The sequence below is a fragment of the Chlorocebus sabaeus genome, chromosome 9 (genome assembly GCF_047675955.1).
Source record: "Chlorocebus sabaeus isolate Y175 chromosome 9, mChlSab1.0.hap1, whole genome shotgun sequence".
NCBI classification, from domain to species: Eukaryota; Metazoa; Chordata; class Mammalia; order Primates; family Cercopithecidae; genus Chlorocebus; species Chlorocebus sabaeus.
In genome coordinates this window covers 133,791,104-133,812,447 of record NC_132912.1, presented here as the reverse complement: position 1 = coordinate 133,812,447, position 21,344 = coordinate 133,791,104, and the positions used below count along the sequence as shown (strand labels likewise).

At 51.4% G+C, this 21,344-nt stretch overlaps 1 protein-coding gene across 1 annotated transcript in view; it reads left to right on the top strand.

Moving 5' to 3' along the window:
- TCERG1L (transcription elongation regulator 1 like) overlaps positions 1 to 21,344 on the top strand; it is a 231,330-nt gene that overhangs the window by 53,530 nt on the left and 156,456 nt on the right. The window contains exon 4 of the mRNA XM_007964448.3: positions 4,544 to 4,729. Coding sequence (XP_007962639.3) covers positions 4,544 to 4,729 — 186 coding nt within the window. The remainder of the gene's footprint in view (positions 1 to 4,543; positions 4,730 to 21,344) is intronic.

Here is a 21,344-nt window from a genome sequence, read left to right as displayed (position 1 = left end):
GTGACCCGAAAGGCAGAGCTGGGCTGCAGTGTCAGAGGAGCCATTAAAGCTACACCCTGAGACCAGAGACGGGAAGCCTGGGTCATGTACTTGGCTGGGACAGGCAAGAGTCTGAAGTTGGAGGATGTGTCGACTCCCCGTTCTCTTTCCCCCACTGACCAGCACACAGGTCTAGAGCCAGAGCGATCTACAGAGACGTGGGGTCCTCACGCTGTCAGGGAGCCCTGAACAAAAGGCTCCTGCAGTTTTAGGGACCCTGAAGTCATGGAGTTGGGAAGGGCTTGGAGCAGGAATTCCCTGGGAACTGAGTCATAGCACGGAGGTGGCTTTAAGCTCTTGCCCTCCCCCGCCGACGAGGAGGTCTTAGCAGATGCACCTGGAGGATCTCTGCCCGAGGCCTCAGATAATGAGACATGAGAATGAAGGTGCTCCCGCGATAGGGGTGCAGATGTGCCGGGAGCGTGACTGACCCCAGGGCCCGAGCCTTTCCCTGCTGCTCCCTCAAGCCTGCCATGACTGGCTAAGCATGAGCCTGGTGTGGGGACACAGCTTCCCCCTGAGACCTGCCCAGTGCAGCCTTCAGGTAAGACCCAAGTTATCACACTCAGGTTTTGAACTGAGAGCCGGACTCCTCAGGTGCCGATCTGTGTACTAATTACCAAGCCGTATGGCTTCTCTGTATCTGTTTGCACCAGTATCACACCCTACAGAGGTCTGACCTTTCCTTCCTGTGGGTGGGTGGTCTTGGACAGCCCCTCCCCGACCCGGGAGCCCACAGCTCGGGCCTGATCACCAGCACGGCTGCACCCAAGCTCCGGCAGGGCTGCTAAATGGAGGGTGTGTTGCCTCTGGTCCTTCTCTGCCGGGTAGGAGCAGTTTCAGGAATGAAAGTCAGAGCACCCCTGGCAGGAAGGTCAGCCTGTGTTGAGACCAGGGAGAAGCTTGTGGGTGGGCAGGACTCGGGCACTGGGAAGGGGTGCAGGGGGGATGTTACAGTGACCTGAGGGGCTTTGCATGTTTACAGCCCTCCCTGCCTCCCACCCACCCATTGCTCTTCTGGGGCTCCCAGTGGTTCCCGGGGTTTGGAAAACTCCCCCAGGTCATTCTGATGCCATCTTTTCCTTCCTCAACTGGAAATAACTTCCCAGCAAGGGCCTTAACTTTTGTGCTCACTCAGAGGCCCACTAAGCAGGTTAAATTTAACCACTAAGTGGTTAAATTCCAGTGGAAACAGCTGTGGAGAGGCACCATGCAAACAGAGATCCTAAGGGGAGGAGCCACTGCGAATAAATTCATGTAGGGCTCTTTAGTGCATCAAAACTTCCGGAAAATTCCCTCCTTACACTGACACATGCACACCCCACATGCTTACACTATTTTGACCCTGCAATCTACTGCATAGCAATAAATACAGAAATGAACCTGTTTACAGATGGTTGTTGACGTCGTGGTTATCTATCAGAGCAGCACCCATTACAATGGGGCTGGGTAACAGAATACGGCAAACATATGTGGCACGTCCCGTCCTTGGAATACAAGGCTGTGGTTCAGCGTGGGACTTTTGAAGGGCATTTTATGACAAAGGAAGTGTTCCTTTTATAGCATCGCATGAAAAAGCCACAGATCTGGTGTGACTGTGATATGTTTCCAACACAGCCAGGCCAGACAATTGCAATATAACGAAAGATGGACAGTGTTCGGTGGGGGAGTTCAGGAGGGACCTTTTTATCCACATAATTACTTTATCTTACAAATTTTCTGAAGTGTTTTATTATTGAGATGACATATTTTGAATAGTGCCTATTTTTTTCTGACTTCAAATCTGTCTATGGCAACAAGTAGATTCCATGACATACTTGGAAAAGCTGCCATCCAGAAGACCGACATCACTAAATGCTGGTGAAGATGTGGAGCAACAGGAACTCCATTCACTGCTGGGGGAAAGCAAAACGGCACGGCCACCGTGGAAGACAGTCTGGCAGTTTCTTAAAAAGCGAGACACGCTCCTACCATAAAATCCAACAATTGTGCTTCTAAACTGCGGCACATCCTGATAATGGAGTATCATTCAACCATAAAAAGAAATGAGCTATCAAGTCATGAGAAGACATGGAGAAACCTTAAATGGAGACTGCCAAGAGGAAGATGCCAGTCTGAAAGGGCTACATAGTATTTGGTTCCAACTGAATGGCCTTCTGGAAAAGGCAAAGCTGGAGAGGCCGTAGAAAGATCAGCAGCTGCCACGGACTGGAGGGAGGGAGGGATGGACAGGTGGAGGACAGGGGAGTTTAAGGGCTATGATAACGTATTGTATGATACCACAATGCATGGTGGTACAGTGGCTGTGAAAATGCTCCCTATGATCCCACAGTGCCCCTGTCCGAACCCATAGGATGCACAGCACAAAGGGTGAACCCCAGTGAACACTGTGGCCATAGTTAACAAGGTGCCATTGTCAGTTCATGAACTGTAACAAAGTCACCACACTGATGCCAGATGTTCACAATGAGGAGAGTGGGGGCATCTATTAGGGAACTCTCTCTACTTTCTATCTAATTTTTCTGTAAACCTAAAGCTGCCCTATAACAAATTATATTTAATTTAAAATATCTTTATATGCTCATCATGGGAGATTCCAAAAGAAAGGAGAGAAAATCAGCCGTAATTCTGCCATCTAGATATGTTCATTATCACGACTTTCTTCTATTTTTAACCACATCTGACATCATAGTGTTAAGTACCTCCTATATGCCTCCAAATTTCTAGCTCTAGCCTGGATGTCTTCCTTGAAATAGGGACTCTATAGGGTATGGCACTGAGCCCATCTGGAAGTGAATGCTGTCCCCTGCCCGTCTGTTCCCAGTAAAACAGGCAGGATGAAGACATTCAGACGAGACTCAGAGCTGGCCTCTCCACCACTCCGCAGGCTCCACAGGCTCCGCTCCCTCCTGTGGCTCGCCTCACTTGGAGTAAAACCCAAGTCATCCCCTGCCTGTGACTGCCGGCAAAGCCTGGCTGCCCCCCCACCCCCGGCTTCCTCATCTCCCTGTATTTGGTGCCTCGCACACTGCACCCCAGCCCTGCTCATCTCCTTGCTGCTCCTGGAAGGCACCACACAGGCACCGGCCACAGCGTCTTCGCGCACCTGCTTCTTCTGTAGGGGTCAGCAGGGTGCCTCGCCTTGCCTCATGCAGACTTTTACCTATTTTTTCCTTCCCAGTGAGGACTTTCCTGGCCATCCCAGTCACAACTGAGGCCCACACACCAAGGCTAGATGCCCCCTCCCTGCTTTCCCACCATTCCCACCAGCCTGGAAAGTGCAGAAAATCAACAAGAAGAATGAGCACCCTGCCTCTCCCCTCTCTGGGAGGAACCCCCCCGAAGGCCAGCCTTCCCAGTGTTTGGTTCACTGCTCTGTCCCAAAGAGCTAGGGCTGGAAAATGCCTGGCACTTGTCAGCTAAATAAAGACTGGTTGACTGAATGATGATACATTGTAGGAATCTATATGGTTTTTAGCTTGTTTTATTTATCTACTGTATCATGAGATATCTGCTATGGCACTAATGGTCTTTCTTGATGTGTTCATACTGACCATTGACCGTCCCATGCATAGTGCACCATCCTTCGTGCAGCTGTCCAGCTTTTGCTGATATTTCTAGCTCCACATCCTACACCTGTATTCTAAGGCACTGGGCATGTGGGTGGGTCGCAGGAGAGGACGTGCCAGATCAAGAGCTGTGAATTATATCAAGGTTTTAAAAACATGTTTCCAAATTGCTGTCCAGAGCTGGCCAGACTAAGCTTCCACCATTTATGTAAAATGGCACCTACAAAATACTTTTTAGATACCACATTTATTTGGGGGAACTGAGGAGTCTTTTAAAAGAAAAAATGTTTTACTGAAAAGGCAGAGGAAGAAGCGAACTTTCAGATGCTTCCGTTGATGTTAGAAGAGATGCCCGGTTCCAAGCTTGCAGTCTGACTCCTCTCCGGGAGCAACCCACGCTGAGCTGGGTGTGGGTGTCTCCCCTGCAGCAGCTGGTCTGGTGACCGGCCACTCCCTGCAGGGCCCAGCGGAGCCTGGTGCCCCCTGGAAACCTATCTCACAGCTGCCCCTTCTTCCAAACCCCCACTGTGTTATGTGGCACTCCTGGGCCTTCCCCGGTGTCTGCTCCAAGTCACTGCATGCTGTTCATGGCCACTTCTGATTAGGTACTTAACACACAGGCACCAGGGACAAGCGGTTTCTCTGTAAGACACCTGGATCCTGGCTCGTCCCCTGGCGACTGTAAGCCTTGTGGCTCACTGAGCATCACATGGCCCTGTATGTGTGCTGGGTGTGTGTCAGCATTTCACAGATGGAGAACTCATCACAACCGTTTGTTCTGCGGACAGTGGCACATACTGTGGGCTTCCACTAAAGAGGGGTAGTGCCCCCTCACCTGTTTTCTGGGGGCTGATATCTTGCGGTTGCAAGATAGGCATCTGTCACCCATGGCCCTGGGTATCCCCTTGCTGACCCTCTGCATCCCTCTTCTGCAGGTGGCTGCCATAACAGCCTTAAGCCGACCAGCAGCCCCGCCATCACCATCGCCACCGCTGCTGCCGCTGCCATGGTCTCCATGGACCCTGAGAGCCTCCGGGGCCCGTCCCCCTCCAGTGTGCAGCCGCGCCACTTCCTGACCTTGGCTCCCATCAAAATACCCCTCCGGACGTCCCCCTTCTCAGGTAGGCTCAGAGCACAGTCCCGATGCCTGGTGCTGCCTTAGTGAGGGCGCCGAGGCTTCCTGGTCAGATGCCACTGGCCTGGGCCCAGGTGCTGTGGGACATGAAGCCCAGCTCTGGTTAAGGGGGAAACATTCGGCTGGGATGGTTTGGGCTTTGCTTGACTTCAGACCCTGCAAATGGACCTGACTCCACTGAGCCATCTTGTCAGGTCCACCCTGGCATTTCCTGCTATAAAGCCAAGGTGAAAGTTTCCGGTTGAGGAAATGAGGCTTCTCTTTACTAACTGGAATTTATGGGGAGTCATGCGTGGTCCGGAAGTGCAAGGACCCCAGGAAGTCGTGATTTTCTTGCGCAGGACGTGGAGGTTGATGTGCTGGAGTGGAGCCTGGTGAGTGAGCCCAGAGCCAGGCTGCACGCCGCTCGCCCCAGGCCGCCCACTTGGCTTGCCTTCTGGCCCTGTGCTGGACACGGGGGCTGGGATTCCACCCACTGTAACAGCCTGGAGTATGAGAAGCTTGGGCCGCCACAAAGGCATTTGAGCTCATCAGTGCTGTGGATGTGCTCCCTTTCTGAGATGTCCTCAGGGCAGGGGCCGGGAGGGTGGCCATTCTGGTGTCCTAAGAGGTGTGAGATGCATTGATGAGGCACTTGGAGTAGATGGGAGGCCCTGGGTCCCATCTGCAGCTCTGTTGTCCCTATGTGTTCACAGGCATGCGTGTGCATCCATTAACTGTAACCTGCATGCTTCGGGACCCAGACACCCTTGTGAAATGCCTGTTTCTCCAAACTTAGCAACATCTCCATTAATTTGGAATGACAGTGCCAACTCCCAGGAATTGAGGATTTACTCTATTATTTTGGTTTCAGTTCTTCATGTGAGATGGTAAAACTTGTAGAGAAATTCCATGGAAGATTGTATTAATATCATTAATTGCTAGATTATGAGTAGCAGGAAATGAGTCACTAGACTCTGATAGACACACACATAAATATATACATACTAGTTCATGGTAGAAGGACAAACAGCCTAGTTCCACGGCTTTCCGATTTTTGGAGTGTTGGCAGTTTGTTGACTTTGTTGCTAGTAAATATAATATGGTCTTTTTCAACAATGGACCTTCGGCGTTCGCTATTTCTATGTTGGCTTGATGAATTAGTTGATAAGTAGGATATTGTATTCTGAAGATCAAAATCGTATTTCTCTTTCAGCATGTCAGTGAACATGCATTTAGGGTGTGATGGAGAAAATAAATAAAACACATGGATAATCTCGGAGTGGAATATAAATTGCAGCTGTGTCAAGAATTTGGTTAAAGCTACCAGTCCATTGACATATATTAGGGATGACTTACTGTTTTCAGAGGAAAATTAATCTTAGAACCAAAAGCTGTGTACCTCAGGGGCAGCCTCACTTTCCGTATCTCTTACATGATTTATAAGGTGACATAACAATTAGGCATCCTCTCTTGTTTGCCTTTTATAAGGTTCCATGATTGAATTTGCTATAATGTGCATTCATTTAGAATGAGACCAGCACCAACGTTATCTGTCCTGTAGATAACTGGAAAAATGGGCTGACAGGAAGATGAAAGGGGCGTTACTCAGAAGGTAGCTCCTAAAATTGCCTTCCCATTGCTGGCGTTGATCCATCTGACCTGGAAACCCTGCCCCACAGGACAGGGTGCAGGTTGAAGTTGAAATACCATCAGGAAGCTGGGTCTGAACCGGCGATGAGCAGGTCTGAGCTGTGAGCAGCGCGGCCCATCCCAGGCTTCACGGGTGGGTGCGGTGCTGCCAGGGGCGCCCCTGGTGAGGGCTCCATCGGGAGGTGGGACTGCCTGGTGGTGCTGTCCTGGCAGCCTCCTCTGGACTTGGGAGCGAGGCTGTCATGCCCATGAAGAAAACCATCCTAATATGTCCCTGGGGTACTTTTTGAAAACCAAGACTTGATGAGGTGGGGGGATAGAGAGCTGGCCTATCTGTACCCTTAGGGCTGTTTTCTAAACCACCGCAAGAGCCCCACAGAACGACGGGAGCAAGGCGTCGTCTCTGCTGATGGGCGGTCTCAGCGAATGCTCAGGCAGCCGCCTAGGAAATTTCTGACACCCCTTAAAATGTATGAACTGGGCAGGGGCAGGACAAGGATGAGCTATCCCATGGAGGGCTGGGTGGAGGGAGTGGCCTCTGCCTGCGGGAGAGGAAACAGAAGGACGTCAGTGCAAAGCAGGTGCTGATGGACTCAGAGGAACACAGCTCGCTCCCAAGTTTGCTGTATATTCAAACTGATTTTACAAAAGCTTGTGACCTTTAATTTATCTACAGAATTATCATCCTGTTTTTATTTGGAAGATAATTCCCACTTTATATAAGTGAGCTTGACTGTTGTACTCACATCCCTGGCTTTGGTATAAAAGTCAGTAACCTCAGAGCTCCACGTGGTCCCCAACTGGAGACAGTTCTGCACCCCAGAGGATATTTGGCAGTGGGACTATCCGTGTGTTTTGGTTGTCATGACTTGAGGGTTGCTACTGGGATCTGGTGGGTAGAAGCCAGGGAAGATGTCACAATCCTACAACTCCCAGGCAGCCCCCGTGGTAGAAGCATCTGGCCCAAAGTATAGGTAGTGGCTCTGTGGAGAAACCGGGGTTTGTATTATTCGAACTCTGCTTAAGGCACCGTGAAAAGCTGTCTGGGTACCCGGATACGCTCATCTGGGAGAGTTAATATGGCACTACCCTGACCGTGGAGGAGCAGGCTGTGTGTTGGAAAGAACCCACAGTCATAAAGCTTGCACAGAATTCGGTGCCTTGCATGAGATTTAGCTTAACTAAGATGCCACATAAAACTTAAAGAGCCCGTGACCTGAAGGAGCAGGCTCTGTGTTGGAAAGAGCCCACAGTCATAAAACTTGCACAGAATTCAGTGCCTTGCATGAGATTTAGCTTAACTAAGATGCCACATAAAACTTAAAGAGCCCGTGACCTGAAGGAGCAGGCTCTGTGTTGGAAAGAGCCCACAGTCATAAAGCTTGCACAGAATTCAGTGCCTTGCATGAGATTTAGCTTAACTAAGATGTCACATAAAACGTAAAGAGCCCGTGACCAGGTCCGGATTCAGCCATGACCCGGACTTCTCTTTCAGAGTGGCGTCAGCACAGGCAGGAAGGCTGGTCCCTGCTGCCCTCCCAGGGGACGGAGTGTCCCTTGGCCTCTGCTTCACAGGGGTCTGTTTACCAGGCTGGCCCATCCCAGGCAGTGGGTCACCAGCAGAGGTCACGTCTCTCCATCCCCACCCTGCCTGCACCCAACGCAGCAATTCCCCTGGCTCCAGGGACAGCACTCCCTTTTGCGCATTGATAGGCCCAGCAGAGCCTGCTCCTGTTCCACTCACTCACAGAGCTGGCTTCTTTCTTTCTTTCTTTCTTTCTTTCTTTCTTTCTTTCTTTCTTTCTTTCTTTCTTTCTTTCTTTCTTTCTTTCTTTCTTTCTTTCTTTCTTTCTTTCTTTCTCTCTCTCTCTCTCCCTTCCTTCCTTCCTTCCTTCCTTCCTTCCTTCCTTCCTTCCTTCCTTCCTTTCTTTCTTCCTTTCTTCCTTTCTTTCTTTCTTTCCTTCTTTCTTTCTTTCTCTCTCTCTCTCTCTCCCCCTCCTTCTCTCCCTCCCTCCTTTCTTTCTCTCTCTCTCTTTCTTTCTTTCTTTTTTTCTTTCTTGTGTTCCTTTCCCTTTCTTTCTTTCCTTCCTTCCTTCTTCCTTTCCTTTCCTTTTCTCTTTCTTTCTTTTTTTTTCTTTCTCTCTCTCTCTCTCTTTTTCTCTCTCTCTCCTTCCCCCTTCTCTCTCTTTCTTTTCTTTACTCTTCTTTTCTTTCTTTCTTTTTCTTGAGATGGAGTCTCGATCTGTCGCCCAGGCTGGAGTGCAGTGGCATGGTCTCAGCTCATTGTAACCTTCGCCTCCTGGGTTCAAGTGATTCTCCTGCCTCAGTCTCCTCCATAGCTGGGATTATAGGTGCACACCCCCATGCCCAGGTAATTTTTGTATTTTTAGTAGAGACGGGGTTTCACCATGTTGGCCAGGCTGGTCTTGAACTCCTGACCTCGTAATCTGCCCACCTTGGCCTCCCCAAGTGCTGGGATTAGAGGCATGAGTCACTGTGCTCAGCCAAAGTGATTCTTCTTTTAAGAAAGACAGCACTTATTTTTAAAATTTGACCCACCATGACTGAAGCGTTCGGGCGAGAAGAGTGAAATATGAGTGAGTACTTTCAGTCTCTGGTAGAGCAGGTAACTACCAAATAGATATTAAAAAGGGCCATCTGCCTGGGAAGCCATTTGCCACCTGTTCTTTGCTTCCAGAGCTATTTAATGGTTTAAATTTAACATTTTGTCCTGCCACAGAACAGCTGGGAAGTGACTATTTTTTTGTTCTATCAGTAACTTACCAGCCAAGCTACCTAACAAGTCAGAAAGTCTCCAGGCCAGAATTCCACCACGCAGCCTTTCATGTGGCTGTCGGCTTTCCTCATTAGCAAAATCTGCAGATGCTGAAACAGGTTCTATAACAACAGTAATTCAGACATTTGGGAATAAGGTCTTTTTTTTAAATCATCCAGGAATTGTTCCCTCCTCCACTATAATCAAAAATGTCATAATACATATTAACATTTTAAAGATTTTCAGAGACAAAAATACTGTAACAATGTAATTGCTTATACCTCAAGATTCCTGAAACTCATCGGGCTTGTGCGGGAAAGACGTGTTCATTTCTAGTGGAGGACTGAGTTACCTCTAGTGCAAAACTTACTGGATTTAAACAAACAAACCAACAAAACCCCTTTGCATAGTTTGTTATGCATGATAAGTGAATTCTTACTGAGAATGCAACCACAGGCATCTGAGCTGGCATTATTACGTTTAAGCATATAAGGTGCAGACTTTCCTAAATGGAGACCCCGTTGTTGGGCTCCAAAGGGGAGAGCTGCTTTACAGGGAAATCACTCCCATGAGCAAGGTCTGGCTCACTCATCTAGGAAACGATGCTCCTGGGACCTCGCATTCTTTCTGAGCTGCTCCATTCCCTGTGCCTTCCCTGAGAATCACCCTGCACTTTATGTTAGCAATTTCCAGTGTTAGCTCCAATTCACCCTCTCTTTGAAGAAAAATTATGGAAATATATCATGCAGGCCACAGCATGCATAAGGTTATGTCCAGTATAGAGAATACTAATACAATAGACACCCAGTGCCTCCCTCTGAGTCTAAGAAACTTGATGTTTCCAGTGTCCCAGCCCCTGCCCCCAGCCTCACCTTCTGCTCACCCCAGAGGTCACTGCTCCCCTGAAGATGTGCCAATCATTCCTTTGCTTTTTTTTTTTTTTTTTTTTTTTTTGAGACGGAGTCTTGCTGTGTCTCCCAGGATGGAGTGCAGTGGCGCGATCTCGGCTCACTGCAAGCTCCGCCTCCCGGGTTCACGCCATTCTCCTGCCTCAGCCTCCCAAGTAGCTGGGACTACAGGCGCCCGCCACCACGCTCGGCTAGTTTTTTGTATTTTTAGTAGAGACGGGGTTTCACCATGTTAGCCAGGATAGTCTCGATCTCCTGACCTCGTGATCCACACGCCTCGGCCTCCCAAAGTGCTGGGATTACAGGCTTGAGCCACCGCGCCCAGCCTCCTTTGCTATTTTTTAAAAAAATATGTTTACCACATGCATTATCTCTAGACAATATATTGCATACTTCAGTTTTTGTTAATTTCATATAAATGTTAGCATCGTTTGTGCATTCTTCTGCAATGGCCTTTTCACTCAGATACGTGCTTTCTTTACAGTCGTCCCTGCTGGTATGTGCAGCGATGGTACCATCCTGTTCACTTTTGTGCAGCATTTGTTTGTATGAAGTCATATAACGCCTTGTCCCACCAGCCAGTGGTTCCTCCACTGTTCAGGCCTCAGCTCCAGCACACGGCCCTAGTCCTCCCACCCTGAAGTGGCCCATGGAACGAACTCCTTCTCCTCACTGTTGTGTTTGCTTTTCAGCATTTATCATCACCTGCAGTTCTCTTCAGTGTCAATTCCTGGCCTATTTTCTCTCCCACACTGGCATGTCAGACCCTGAGGGGTGGGGTGCTCCCCTATCTATTCACCACTGAGGCCCTGGTGCCAGGAACGGTTCTTGGCACAAATTTACCTCTCATTGACTCTTTGTTATTGAACGGCATCCAGTCACACCTGTGCTCTGTGGCTACAACCCTCTTCAACGACGCTCTGGGGTGTTGGTTGACAGTTCTCTGTGTTCTCTATGAGACGGTGCAGAGATGGCTGCCCTGCTCCACAGACATTCATCGCACACCCACTCAGCCCAGTCCTAACAAACAGACAAACATAGTCAGGAAGGTTCAGCACGGCGGACGCTGCATCACCCAGCCCGAATATGCTGCTCAGCTCAGCATTAACCGGAATCTCTAATGGGAAGCTCAGGCAGAGAGTGAGGTGATCGTGCCCCAGTCACCACAATCTTTAGGGATTCGAATTTCCCAGAACCCAAAATTTTCAAGCTGAAAGGCCTGTGGACTCTGGATAACCAATTCCATTACTTAAAGCTGGGGGGCAGGGTCAAAGGCCACTGAAGACCAGTTTACCTAAATCCCAATACAAGTGAGGGGCAGAGTGAGGGTGGAACTCAGCAGTGCTTTGCCAAGGATTTCCCCAGGATGTTTTTCTTCTGCACCATTGGCAGTGCCACCCACCAGCTGTAATTCCTGTCCGTCTATAGAAGCACTGCACTAAAATCAATAACCCAGTGGCTGTGATGGTGGCCGGGCTCTCGGTGCTAAAGGGACACTGGATAACTTCAGCTGTGCCTGCCTGGCAGGCGCAGGCCAAGAGCCGAAGAGAGGCTGGATGCCTGCTGTGCTGAGGACCCTCAGGGAGAGTCTCTGACCGACCCAGCAGAGAAGGCGCCAGGACCTCACTCAGGCACACAGTGGAACGTGCTGCCATCCCTGGGGGTCCCTGTGGTCTTCAAGCAGGGGCCAGATTTAGACGCGCCCCTGGAAGGAGGGTGGGGAAATAGTTGGTCTGTAGACAGATCAGGGAGGAAGGAGGTCACCCATGGCTGCTTTAATGAAAGCATTGTGCGAGGAGGCTGGTCGCTGTGCAGATCGTGTTGCTGTAGCCACAGACAGGACATTGTCATAGAATACTCACTGCAACAGGAGCAGCAGCTGCTTCCCGGGCCAGGCCACTTTATTTAATTTGTGATAACAGCACTGTTGGAAATAGTATCCGTGGTGAGTGGCCGTCAGAAGCGGCGAGTGACATGTGCTTCAGGACTCGGTGGAGGAGGTGGTCCCTGATGGGCACTCGTTGGAGACGACCGGTCCGCAGCTCACACTGGAGAGTCTTCCGGTCCCAGCACTGAAATAGACCCCTTTGGTGCATGAATGAGATCCATGCCGTAGCGGGGGACAGCCTGTGTTCAGTAGCATGCAGGCCTGTGTTCGCCCAGGGGTCTGGATGGGAGAAAGCTGACATTTCAGGCCCAGGTTCCATCCAGGGGTCTGGGTGAGAGAAAGCTGACGTTTTGCGCTCCATGCTTAAACTTCTAGAGACTGTGTGGGAGTTGCTTTGAACAAACATCCCTAAAGCAACATTGGTGCTTCAGAGCAGCTACAGTTGTGGCAAACTGTGCGTCAGGTCCTCAAACCGTTACACATGGAATTACCATGGGACTCAGCAACTGGAATCAGGGTCTCAAACAGATATCCCCTGGAGTACGCATGTTCGTAGCAGCATGATTTATTATTCCACAAATGATGAAAGCGATCCAAGCATCCATCGATGGGCGCATAGATAAAGAAAATGTGGCATATCTTTATAGTGAAATATCATTCAGTCTTAAGAAGCAGGAATTGCTGGCGCCTCCTGCCACATGGATGAACCTTGAGGACACGACGGTCAGCGAAACAAGCCTGTAGGATTCCACTTATCTGAGGCCCCCCATCGGATTCACAGAGATAGACAGCAGAAGGGTGGTTGCCAGGGACTGGGGGAAGGGGAACAGAAAGTCAGTGTTGAACCAGGACAGTTTCTGTTTGGGAAGGTAAAATAATTCGGAGTGTGGGTGGTGGTGACGGCTGGTATTAAGTACTGCAAATGTGCTTATTGCCACTGAACTGTACACTTCAAGATGGTTAAGACAGTAAATTTCGTGTCATGTATATTTTACCACAATAAAAACAATAAGAAAAGGAGGCATGTTCTCATATGCACATGAATGAAGTTTATTTGAGGGACCTTGGAGAGGGTCAGAAGAACAGCATTAAGTAAGAAGCGGTGAAAACCTCTTACTGCTTCTACCCTTCGTGGTACCTTCCATTTCGGCATCTCCTCTGATCAGCTCTGCTAACAGTCTTTCCAGCGGCCCCATTTCTGGTGCCATCAGTCATCCGGAGCACAGCAGAAACTGAGGTATGAAGAAGAAAGGAGACCCGTGAGCCTGGGTGAGGGCGGCTGGCTCAGAGCACATGTACCGTCCTGGAGGTGGCTGGCAGACTGCGTAGGGTCTGCAGAGAGCAGGAGAGAGCGGGGCCTGGGGGCTGGCCTGAGGTCTGTGACTGCAAGGATTCTGGCAAAGGAAGCAGCAGAGGGAGAGGGGCTGTTTTGAGCTGGGTTGGGAGGAGGGGCAGGGGGAAAGGGGGCAGAAAGTCAGGACTGGCTCCCAGCACAGGCTGGCAGCCCTGTGAGCTGGGGTTGCTGGCCTGGGCAGAGGGGCGTGGGAGTGGTCAGGGCCATGGCAGAGCTCCTGGGGAACGAGGGGGTGGCAGTGTGGAATCTGGACCCCTCTGCTGCCATTATGTTTCCTGGAATTTCTCAGTGCCTTGAAAGGAGCACCATATACCAAAGGTGAGTGGGTTCCCTGAGATGAACCCACGGCCTGAGAGCGTAATAATGTTCCCACAAGCTGGAGAATTTGGCTGGGCCTCAACTCTCCCAGGCATGAGCCATCTAGCAGCACAGGTGGGAAGCGGAGCCTTGTGCTGGTGGTGAAATGAGAGAGCTGCGGAGAGAAGGACTTTATGTGCCCGGTGTGTCCTATGTCACATGGGGCTTGAGAAAGAGCAATGTGGCTTGGGAGACTGTCCAGCTAAGGAGACCCCGGGTGTCTAATGCTCCGCAGGCAGCTGAAAGTTTAGTAAATATTGATGACCAGAAGGCTGAGTGAGCTCATAGCAGGCAGCACTTCTCACTCCCTAAGAAGTCAACTAACAGGGCACTGGGCTCCCGGGCTAGGAGGAAGAGAGGCGAAGAGGGTGCTTTAGGGCAGGCCCTGGGCGGGAGGCTGCTGTCCACCAGTTCACCATCCCTTCCCTGCTGCAGCTCAAGACTGGCTCCAGCTACACGTGGGCAGGCGATGAGTGACGGCCAGGACTTGGTTCACAACCCACGTGTGTCTCCTCAGGATTCCCTGTGTTCTTAGAATGAGATTCCCCAACTAGGATATACCGGCCACCTTTCCCTATGGAGGGTCCGATTAGCACTGACTTAGAACCCTGAGGAAAGAAGTGGAGAAGCATAAATAAGAAAAGGAAAATAGCCCGTGATCCCTCCACCTCAAGTGAACATCTGCAAACCTCTCAAAGGCTTTGGCTCAGTGAGTGACAGATTAGCCTGCATCTGTGAGGCCACATCTCGCATGAAGCACTTGCAATTCCACTTTACTTCTCGAAGATTATGAACCTACAGACCAGTTGCAGAAGCCCCACCCAGTCTCAGTGTCTGGTGGTTCTCTGTGCACAGCCTCCAGGAGGATCTGCAGGGGAGTAAGGTGGGCTCTGCCAGCCCCCGTCAGGCGTGCACGCAGCATGCAGCTTCACGTGAGTGGGGCTGGGCTCCTGCCTGGTCTGTGGTACCTCACTGGTGCCCTGTGACTCAAATTGTGCAGCTTTATTCCTCCAAGGTGTCCCTGGCTGCCCCGAATGGTGTTTGCTCCCGCGTTCTTTCTGAATGCTGGGGCAGGTGTGTGCTCCTTTCTGGGAGCAGAGCTGTCTTTGCTGGGAGGAGACGGTGTTTGAGTTATTCTGTGCACAAGCAGAGAGTGCTGCTTTCTCTCCTCAGGTTCTTGTTTGCCAGGCGGAATGCTTTTGCTTTCCTGCAACGATTTGAAAAGGAGGGGAACACAGCCTTGGCTGCTTAGGTTAAGCAAGCCAGTAATGTGTGAGCCAGCGAGTGTGGCTGTCATACCGATGCAGCTCCCAGCCAGGTAGAACCAGGAGGGGGAGAGTGCATGCGTGATTTCAGTTTTGACTGGTGATATAGAGTTTGAAAGTTTGCACAAGTAGAAAGAAAGCTTACTTCTGAGACTTTCAAAAAAGGACAAAATGTATAATAATTACAAAAAGAAAGAAAGAAAGAAAGAAACGTGCTACTGGGCTACAAGGACCCCTGTGTGCGTTTGCCATGGTTAGAGAGGGCCACTGTCCTCCCAGGACTCAGGGATGCTGCTTTACACAGCTGTTGGGGACCTGGGTGGAGCCACTGTCAGGGCCATGGAATCTCCTATGCTGGGGTAGCCGCATGGCTTTCCAGAGCTTGCTGTATTCCCTTTATTTTTCTTTCTTCAACAGTGATATTGCCTCTGCTAAGAAGGCAGGACAATCACTTGTATTTGCTTAAGACAATGGACTCTAGCATGATGCGAAAAGTAAACCTGAGCTTTTGTAAATAAATCATTTTGTCCCAACCGCCCCCCACACCTGATGAACCATCAGCCGCCCCGCTTTCGCTGGGTCCCTGCTGGATTCCCAGCATTAGGGTTCTGGCTGTTTACAAGTGAGCGCGAGAGGGAACCTCTTCCCTCAGGACTCAGTGCCCCAAGTCAGAGGCATCGCCTCTGTGTACCAGGTCAGCTCCATCACATCCTGCCTCTCCCTGGGGCGGCTCGGTCCTGCCAAGGGCTGGCCTGGGGCACTATTCCAGGGATGGGCATGACCTGCAGGGCTGGGCACCTCTAGTCAGAAGCCGACTCTGAGACAAAGACTAGATGTGAGCACAGGTTGGGGGGACTGTAATGGGAGCCGAAGGAGCCTCTGCTGGGCGTGACACCCCATGGCACTGGGGGCTCAGCGCTGCTGGAGACTTAGGCAGAAAGCCTAGTGCAGGTTCAGTGTCCCGTTCAAGGAGCAAAGTTATGTTTTTCCCACTGACTCTCAGCTGCCTGTATCTGAGGGCAGCATGAGGGCTCTCATTCCCTGTCTTCCTGCCTGCCCCGAACTAGGCCCAGATGGTCCTCCAGCCAGACGCAGGCCAAGGCAGAGAGAGTCTAGGGGATCCCGGGAAAGGGCCGTTGGCCTGTGTGGGGGAGGCAAGGCTACAGGAAGGTACTGGGCCCAGGTGTGCCTGACGGGTGGAGTGTGGCCCTCGGAGCCAAAGAGGGCAGAGGGAGATCAGCCTGGTTTGCTTTGTGACTTCTCAAGTTCATAATTAATACAGCCTCAGTGCTAGGGACATGGAGACCTTTCTGTCTTTGTCACAGCTCTGACATTTCCTGCCAAGGCCTGGGTCCAGGTCCTGGATGGCATCTGTGTCGTGTGTGTGTGTGAGTCATATGTGAGTAGTGTGTGTGTGTGTGTCCTGTGAGTGTGTGGGTGTGAATTTATCAGTGTGTGTGTCGTGTGTGTGAGTTGTATGTGAGAGAGTTGTATGTATGTGAGTCGCGTGTGTGTGTCATGTGGGTGTGTGGGTGTGTTTACCAGCATATGTGAGTGAGTGTATGGTGTGTGTGTGTGAATTTACCAGTGTGTGTGTCGTGTGTGTTGTGTGTGTACGTGTGTGTGCACGTATGAGTCGTGTGTGCATGCGTGTGTGTGCATGTGTGTGTGTGCATGTATGAGTAGTGTGTGTGTCGTGTGTGTGTGCATGTGTATGAATCATGTGGGTATGTGGGTGTGAATTTACAGTGTGTGTGTGAGTTTACCTGTGTGTGTGTGAGTCGTGTGTGTGCATATGTCTGTGCGTGTGTGTACCTGAGTCATGTGGGCGTGTGGGTGTGAATTTACAGTATTTGTGAGTGAGTGATCTAATTGAGGCCATGGCAGGAGGTAGGGGAGAGTTGGTGCTACTGGAGGTGGGGATGGAGAGAGAGCCTTGTTTGAGAATCAGGTTTGAGAACCGTTTGGAAAAGGGTAAATGGACCAGATGTGTGAACTGATCAAGGATGGACGATGGGGACAGAGAAGGAAAAGCTTATCTGCTCTAAAATCTTTTGGGTGTGCTGCCATCCTTGAGGGCGGTCATTCCTCCAGGGTTCTTTTCACCACATTTGCTCTGCCTTGTCCTTCTCACCATCTGATAACTCCTTGCCACAAAAGCCTTATCTCATGTTCCTAAGCTCCAGGGGCCCGACCAGGGGTGGGTCTTGCCAGAGTTCAAGAATCACTTGGTTCTTGACTGAGGACACTTAAGGAAGGAGCTCCTGGGGACAGAATAGGAATTAAACAGCCTGGGGCTGGTAGGCGATGCTGATTACATATGGGTGTTTCAGAATGTGATAATGGTAGAAAGGAAGGTGAGGATATAATTTGCTGTGGCTAATGTGTAAGACTCGAACATCTAATACTCAATTTATAGTAATTAGAGGAAACTGATGTACACATGCAAGCCACTTTGTGTCTGCCCAGCACAGGGTACCTTGGAGTAGGCACAGCGTGGGCCACCACCTCCAGTGAAAATGTGCCCGTCGCTGTGTGTGGTGTGGATGTGTGCGCACGCGTGTGTGCATATGTGTTTAATTCAGTTTACTTCCCTGTTTTGGGAGGGCACTGTGGCACCCGGGCTTGGTGGCTGCTGAACGAGCTGGCATACTCCCCTCCCTACACATCTCACCCCACGAGTCTCGGACTCTGTTGTACAACAGCCCGGAGGCTCGGCTGAGGGGACGCCTGCTATTTGGTTTCAATTCTGAGTCTCATAGTCCTGTCCCCTGAGTGTGTGACCCCCACCTCTATGCTCCTGGCAGGAGGATGCCTTGTGGGGGTGTGTGGCTGGACGGCCATCTCACACCTGGGGTAGCCCAGCCTCAAGGCTGGAAGGTGGCTGCCCGATTCCTCCTCTTTGGAGCAAGCTCCTTTGCTGCGGACTTCTGCCACACCCCTGACTGATCCCGGAGTTCCAGCTCAGGCAGGCGCCCATCAACGGAGGAGGAGCTCCCTGTGGGGCAGGGAAGGCAGAGGAGGAGATTCACAAGCCCCTAAATTGTCCTCTATTTTTTGCCATCCTTCTCCAACTGGGAAACGCCTCCGCTCACCATCCTTTCCGCATCCTCGTGGAGACTGTAGTGTGCCGTCCCAGTCATGTGGGGCCTGCCCTGCCCACCTCCCAGCTCCATCACTGGGTCCCACCCGGCCTGGCCAGCAGACCCCTCCCAGTCCAGCGTGGCCACCGTCTCCTACATGCACCTGCCCCTCTTCTCTCCTTGCTCAGCACTTCCTGAGCCCCTTGGCCCCCAGCCTTCCCTCATGGTACTCACCATGCTTCTGACCAACAATCGCTTGTCCTCCAGCACTCAGCTTGTGCCACCCCGAGAAAGCCTCACTGAGTGCAACCACCCCTCTGCCACTGTCGTGCACGAGGTGCCATCTCCCCGCTAGGCTTTGAGCCATGCCGCCTGGCTGAGGTGCAATCCCCCCTCCAGCCAGCGGATGGGCCCTGCACCCAGGAGGAGCCCAACCAAGGCTGTGACTCTCGTGAACCCAGCAGGGCTGGTGCTCTGTGTCTCACCAGAGCCTCAGTGCTTCCAGAAGACCCAGCACTTGGGGGCTCTCAGCCTCTGTTTACCCCATCATTCCCGTCAACTCAGCCAAGGGCCCTGGGCCTTGTTCCTTGGCGCTGCCTGCTCTGGGAACTCTTCCCACCTACACTCCCATCCACCCGAGGCCTCTGCCGCCCAGGCCCTTGCAGGACTCCTGGCCAGCCCTTCCATGAGGCCCTGCAACCCACAGCACTCTGATACAAAGGCCCCACGTGCACTTCCCACCCACTGCACCCCTCCCGCCAACTCCGAACTTGACCGGCTCTTTATGAGGATGATACACTAACCTGTACCTAGGAGCAATGGCAGGAGCCCCTCGGGAAGGCCCCTCCCTGGTCTGGGCTGTTGCCACTGAAGGTTACCAGAGAGCCACGTGGCAGCAGCCTGTGGGCATGACACGTGGTTTCCCAGGGAGAGCTGTGAACTGTGGGCTTGGTCACATTTCCTGCCCCTGCCCCCGGAGAGCCACCCCCTCGTTTTGGGTGGAAATGCAGAAGGTTCGAGGGAGGGAAACCCTCTTCAAGGGAAGTGACCGTGGGCTCTTAGGAAGCTAACGTCGACTTCAACTTCTCAGTTCTTTTAAAAAATTATTATTTTAAACCAATTAACAAGCCATGATGTTGGCTGTTATTCCCAAAAATAATTTATCATAAACAAGCTCAGAGAATCCCAAAGAGGTAGGCCCGGCCACGCTGCCCGGTGGATTAAATGCTGTAATTAACATTGCTCCTGCAGGCTCCTTTCATCTCACTCTTTAATTAGGTTTTGCTGACACTTTTTCCGGTGTGTGTTGGGGTCACAGTGCCCCGCTCTGCACACTGGTGGCAGCAATGCCAATGAGACCCTTTCAGGAGCTCAGAACGTCCCACCAGGCTCCCATCAGCCAAGATCTGTGGCTGGGGAGCACCGCAGCAAGCCCATTTCTTGGGTGAAGCTGGGCTTTGTCCAGGTGCCGTCCAGCAACGGAGGGGCTCCCCAACTCCCCTGTGCCCAGCACACTCCCACCCAGCCCCCCTGCAGCAGCTGCCTGTGTTACTGATGCTCCTCCTGTTCCCCAGTGTCCTCAGCAGGAAGACACCTGGCCCTGCTTGTGCCCATGGACGTGGGATTTCACAGTTCCCTGCCCATCTAGGGGGTGGCGGCATGGAGAATCTAGGCAGTTGCTGAAGTCTTCTCTCGGCTGGGGGACACCTGGGCCCACTAGCCCATGGCACCGTTGAAAGTGCACAGGTGACTTCATCCACAGATAAAACTCTTTCAGCCTGGGCCAGGATTTCAGTGACTGCGAGCTCTGGAAGCCCTCCCCAACTGGCAGTCCTCCAGGGAGTTCCACAGCACCCTGGGCGTTACTGAGACTCAAGTCCTGGCCATGGCTGGAAGGGGTTACCACCTGGAGAGCTCACTGCCATCTACTCTGGAGACAAACTCCAGCTGTCCCTCCACCTCAACCATGGGGTCACGATGCTTCTTGCAGTTTCTTCCAGCGCACCTTAAAGAATCTTAGCCAGCTGCAGAGAGGCCTCTCCCCACCTACCCCCAAAGCACCCCCGACTCTGCGTGCTCCACTCCCCTAGAGCTGCCTGCTCTGAATGTAAACCTCCCTCTCTCCTGTATGAACTCCCTTAACCGCCCGGATGAAAGCAGGTGCCTGTTCCATGTGGGAGCACCTGACACTTCTGCTCCTGGCGTTTCTCATGCTTCACGGTCACACCTTTTCATACTTATTTCTACGCATGTGCCTGTACCCTCCCACGGAGGGAGACGGCTGGTGATGAGCGAGGGCCTCCTGCCCTAGGACCCCGGGCCTCCACCCCCAGGCAGCCTCTTCCAATCGATGCAACTTTTATTTTACGTTTTGCACTTTTGTGAGTTAACTTTTCTGTTATAATGACACAGTTGATATCGTGATCTCCGAGTGTGTCAGTTTTAGACGATGGCTGTTGACATCCTGTAAAAGGAAGATAGTTTTCATTGTTTGTTGCTGCACAGCCAAAACCTTAGCTTTTGTGGGATAGCAAACCATCCCCAAATAGAGTGGTTTCGAATAATGGCGCTTTATGTAGCTCATGATTTTGTGAATCTCCAATTTGAGCTGGGCCCAGTTGGACAGTTCTTGAGCTTTTCTCAGTGATTTATCTCATGATTTTGTTATTTCGAGCCCAGCTCAAATTACTGACCCACAAATCATGAGTTAATAATGTGTTCCTTGTGCATCAGGTCAGCTGCCATTTTGCCTGGTGGCCGACAGGCTGAGGATGGTTATCACTTACATGCGTCTTGGTGAGCAGAGGGTGTCTGGTCACGTGCCTCTCACATCAGGACCATGTTTCTCACATTAAGGTTGCAGGGTTGGTTTTAGGAACAATAGAGAGGACAACCCCAGTGTGCATGTATATTATTTGTTTGTTTGTTTGTTTTTGAGACAGAGTCTCACTCTGTTGCCCAGTCTGGAATGCTGGAGTGCAGTGGCACAATCTTGGCTCACTGCAACCTCTGCCTCCCGGGTTCAAGCCACCCAAATAGCTGGGATTACAGGTGCACACCACGACACCCAGCTCATTTCTGTATTTTTAGTAGAGACAGGGTTTGCAACATTGGCCAGGCTGGTCTCCAACTCCTGACCTCAAGTGACCCACCCACCTCAGCCTCCCAGAATGCTGGGATTGCAGGCGTGAGCCTTTGCACCTGGCTGTGCCTGCAGTGTTTAAGCCTCTGCTTATGCAACATTCGCCCCTGTCTCACTGGCCAGTGCAGGTCCGTGGTGAAGTCCAGGGTCAGCATGGGAGGGACACTCACAGGGCGTGAGTGTGGAAAGGCATGAG